The following is a 4,673-nucleotide window of genomic DNA, read 5'->3' as shown; positions in this document are numbered from 1 at the left end:
TCAGCAGGATTTTATCACCATTTAATATAATCATTCTTAATCTTTCTTATTTTTACCACAATCATTTTTTATCATACGTGTTGGCTTGGGATGCACTCAACCTCCAATCTGAAATTCATTGAAAAGAATCCACTTTAATCGATTGAACTATATTTTCATTCTTGCCAAAGTGCGAGTAATTGTTTAACTTTTCCAGCTTTTCGTGTCATAATTTTTCTTTTGGTATGCTAATTGTCTTTTCTTCAACTCGAGAATTGGTGCTTTTATTTAAAACAATCTCTTTAGGATTATCAAGTGTGTATTTTCCATTCTACCAGAAGTGCTGCGACATTAGCTTTATTGAAAATATGATAAACCTCACTACAGCTTGACCTGATGACTTAGAATTAACCAAGCTAGGAACTGGGGTCGGACGATATTAATTATTCTTTTAAATCATACAATAATTCACCATAACTTTCAATAATAAAAAAAATTCACTATAAACCACTAATAGAAATTTAAATTCTTCCAAAGCAACATCGTAGTGTTAAAATAGAACAGTATCACAATCCAACCAACAATAGTTAAACATTTTTTCTAAGTAAATAGTATAAGAAACTAGAAGCATAATAAATAACTTACTATCTAATATCAGTGGTCCTTATCCCGTAAACAAAATTCTTCTTGTCAATTGTATCACCTTAGAGTTTTTTGGAAGAAATAATTTTATTCAACAATAAGTTTTCCACCACTTAGTAAACAATTGCAATTTTATTATGCATTAAATTAATTTGCAAATGCTATGAATGAATGCCCAAAAGAAACCTGATTCATAATTAAATCAAACTATAAATGTTTCAATTTAAATTAACAATTTTTGTTTCAATTTAAGTATTTATCTTTTTAAACTTTTTTTTAAGAAGTTATATCAGGATTAACGTCATATCCGAATATATTTATAAAAATTGTACCTTTAGGTACCCTAAAAATTTTTGCACCTAAAGGTACTTGTTCATCATTTCCTTCATTTTTTAATGTACGGGTACAATAGCGTCTCATAACAAGTATCATAAGAGTGTCTATCCGGTTTGTCTTAAGCATATACTGATCATTTCATATTAATTTAATATCATTTAAATGTACTTACATATGTCAAATTCATTTTTTATAAGCATCTTTTAAGCATTCAAAATGCAAATCATAAATGAAATATTTATTTTTAAAATAATATTACAAGTTAATTTTTTATGAACTTAAAATATAACTTCTAAATAGATCATTAATCTAGTACCAATAAGAAAACAATTATGCAGCTTTGCCTTAAAGGACATCTTAAACACTTATCCCGGCACTTTCTTTCTCCTAAATCACCTATATCCATTGAAAGTGCTATATAAGAGTTTTATTTTCAAAATTACAAGCATATAATTCATAAATTTAAAATATTTATCCAAATTACCTTTTTAATCAAATACTCTTTCATTTCTTTCTTGTACTCTACTTAATGACGTGTAATTAAAATCACAAACATAAAGAAATACATAAATGTTTACCTCATATTCCACTGAAGTTACTTCTAAATTTTCAATTCAGGATCTTTCCTCTTGTATTCTAACTTAAATAATAAAAATGGTAATTAGTATGTTAAATTAATTATGCAAAACCCTACATTGAAATTAACCATAAACATACCTTAGTTTTCTCTTTCTATTTTGTACAAATACTGATCTCGATCTTGCTCCAATCTGAGATTTCTATAGCTTCAATCCTCATTGTATTTAACCTACCATTAAACTTTAATAAATAAACATTCATTTAAATTCATTAGTTAATATAAAAAACCCTAACTCACTTATTAAACTCTTGATTCAGCTCCTTACCCAAACGCATGAGCCGCCTCTCTTTCCTTTTTCCCATGTGCTTGGCTCAACTTCGGAGCCATACACATGAGGCAATCTCCTATTTCCTTCTCATTTCTTCTATAGTTAATCATCATTTTACTGAACTGAACTTTTAAACTTTAATAAATAAATATTAATTTAAATTCATTAATTAATATAAAAAAACCCTAAGTCATTTATTAAACTCTCAGTTCAGCTTCTTACCTGCACGCACGAGCTGCCTCTCTTTCCTTGTTTTCACATTATTGACTCAGCTCTAGAGCCATACGCAAGAGGCAATCACCTCTTTCCTTCTCTTTTGTTCTGCTAGGTTTTGACAACCTCCTCTTTTTCCTCCTCTTTTCTTCTTCTTTGACGCACCAGAGTTTCTTTAACCCACAACTAGGACATTGTTGGGTCGAGTCTCCACTTCACCCATGGAACTCCTTTCTCATACGATGGCTCCTGCAAGTTCTTCGACCCGCTTTATGCTTCCACCTTTTCACCTCGCCACACTCAGACCTTCCTCATTCGGCAAGCAGATCAAATATAGTATTCGACTTGTGCATGAAATCACTCGATTCGATCATTCACAGCTTTCCTCCTTCGGCTACACAACTGTCGTAGCCTCCCACACTCTCAGTCTCCCACTCTTGCCCTCTCGGTTTCATTTAGTTTGAATGGGGCTTGCGACTCTAAAGATGAAACTATCTGACGATTATATGGGTTCTTGTCTCCATTTCAACATTTCCCTTATTATTTTTATTATTATTATCACAATTACTATTATTATTATTATTTAAAATTCAGTTATTATAAATGTGCTGGCTGTAAATTTTATTTTTTTGGAAAAATCAACTAATAGAGTATTTGAAAAGCACTACATTTCTGTTTTGAAGGAGAGAACTTGATAATTCAGAAGCAGAAAGATGTCATCATCTCGAACAAATTCATGACCTCCAAGAGCATCTTCGAGAGAAGGAGAGTCAGTTTCTTGCATTGGAAGAGCAGGTTTCAACTATTATTCTTTTGTTACTATATTTTTTTTAATGCTTTTTACGCCTTGCATATTACTATAAATGTTATTGATCATTCTTTCTTGTAAAATGCATACTTAGAACTAATCTGTTGTATCTACAAGTCAATGCATCCTTCTGAGCTATTTTCAGAATGCAATATTCCTTTTATAAAATTGGTTTCCTGTATTGCTGATCTCATAATATTCCGTACTTGTTAAAAGAATCTCAACTTCAAGCTAGACTATTCTCGCATTATGCACATTATTCTTTGAGATTTTGCAGATGATATTTGTTTCATGATATTTATAAAATTGGTTTCCTGTATTGCTGATCTCAAAATATTCCGTACTTGTTAAAAGAGACTCAACTCCAAGCTAGACTATTCTCGCATTATGCACATTAATCTTTGAGATTTTGCAGATGATATTTGTTTCATGATAATCCTCAGTGACCTCCCAAACTATTCTAATGTGTGACTGTATTTTAGAGAGGATTTTATTTGAATGTTAAATCCTGTTAATTTTATTATTTGGGACTTACATTTGCATAATAACTGATTATACAAATTATTATACAAATAACCCACCAACATAAGAGGTTTTACGTCACTCCAGATGACAACCTCGGAACCTAAAACGAGTTAGGACTTACGCTACACAACATGGTTGTGCAAGAGCCTAAAAGAGGGTGAGGTTTTACGTCGCTCTAGGCGAGCTACCCTAAAATCCTATAGGTTGTTATTATACTAGGAAGGGATAATGTTGAAGAAGATCCTCTTGCTGCTTGGTCTGAATTCCTCGCCGTGCTGCCCACTTCCCGTTGTAGCGATGACTCCAGGGTTTAAGTGTTTGAGATTAGTAGTTTATGTTTCACAGTTTTGGTGTTAATGTTTGGTTTTGTTTTGTTTCGGTTTTGATTTTGCATGGAGAATAAGCGAATCGCAGGTAAATAAAATGTACTTGAAAGGTAACATGCAATAAAGTAAAATGCTGTGAATAAACTGTAAAAGCGTATCTGGGTATCTGTTACTGTTGCGTTATTAATATTGCGAGCATAATATGATTTGCAGCAGACTTAAATAAACTTGCAAGAAAATTAAATAAGACAAGAAAACCTAACGCGAAAGTCAGAAAAATGAGTTGTAAAAATAATGAGCAAAATAAACCCTTAGCCACATATGAAAGATCAGGACTGGGTATAAGACCTTGGTAAAAGTGGGGGCTCAGAGCTCGGCTGTGTGCTTTCCGACCTTGAGTAAGAGTTTCTAACTCAACAATTTATAGGAGGTAGTTCTTAACCTCAATCCAAATAACTAACCATGGACTTTTATAAATCTTCATAGAAAAATTATTTGATTTTCATGCAAAAGTTGTTGTTTAAGTCTTTTTTATGCAGAGTTCTTTTTAACATGCAAAAAAGATTTTTATTTTATTTTCGTAAATATTTTTTTGTAAAGTCATATAGTCCACAGGTTAGTCACTTTAATCGTGCTAGAACTACTGACAACCTAAGAGTGTCGGGGCAACAATCCTACCAAGGGTCGACGAATAGCATCATCGATCCTTTCCTCTCTCTTATAGAAGGTCCTCGAGGTAGGAGATACTATTCTAATAATCCCACTTCGTATCCCTCGTTTAAGCATGCATAAGCATTGTCGTCATCGCCCTCGCCACCTAGACCCTAGACTTATTTTAGTCCGATGATCCATATGTGGCGTTAAGAAATTTCCCCAATTACAAGGAGGATTTAAGTGTAATATTCAAGCTCAAATACCAATGCATTGGGCTTTATT

The 4,673-nt window shown here is 32.3% G+C and overlaps 1 protein-coding gene across 3 annotated transcripts in view; it reads left to right on the top strand.

Annotated features, from left to right (window-relative positions):
- LOC110026189 overlaps positions 1-4,673 on the top strand; it is a 43,871-nt gene that overhangs the window by 5,120 nt on the left and 34,078 nt on the right. For all 3 annotated transcript variants that reach the window (XM_020727047.1, XM_020727048.1, XM_020727046.1), the window contains exon 6: positions 2,762-2,873. In XM_020727047.1, the coding sequence (XP_020582706.1) occupies positions 2,762-2,873 (112 nt within the window). The remainder of the gene's footprint in view (positions 1-2,761; positions 2,874-4,673) is intronic.

Source organism: Phalaenopsis equestris, unplaced genomic scaffold, assembly GCF_001263595.1.
Source record: "Phalaenopsis equestris unplaced genomic scaffold, ASM126359v1 Scaffold000357, whole genome shotgun sequence".
Taxonomy (NCBI): Eukaryota; Viridiplantae; Streptophyta; class Magnoliopsida; order Asparagales; family Orchidaceae; genus Phalaenopsis; species Phalaenopsis equestris.
This window is presented reverse-complemented; position numbering and strand designations above follow the sequence as displayed.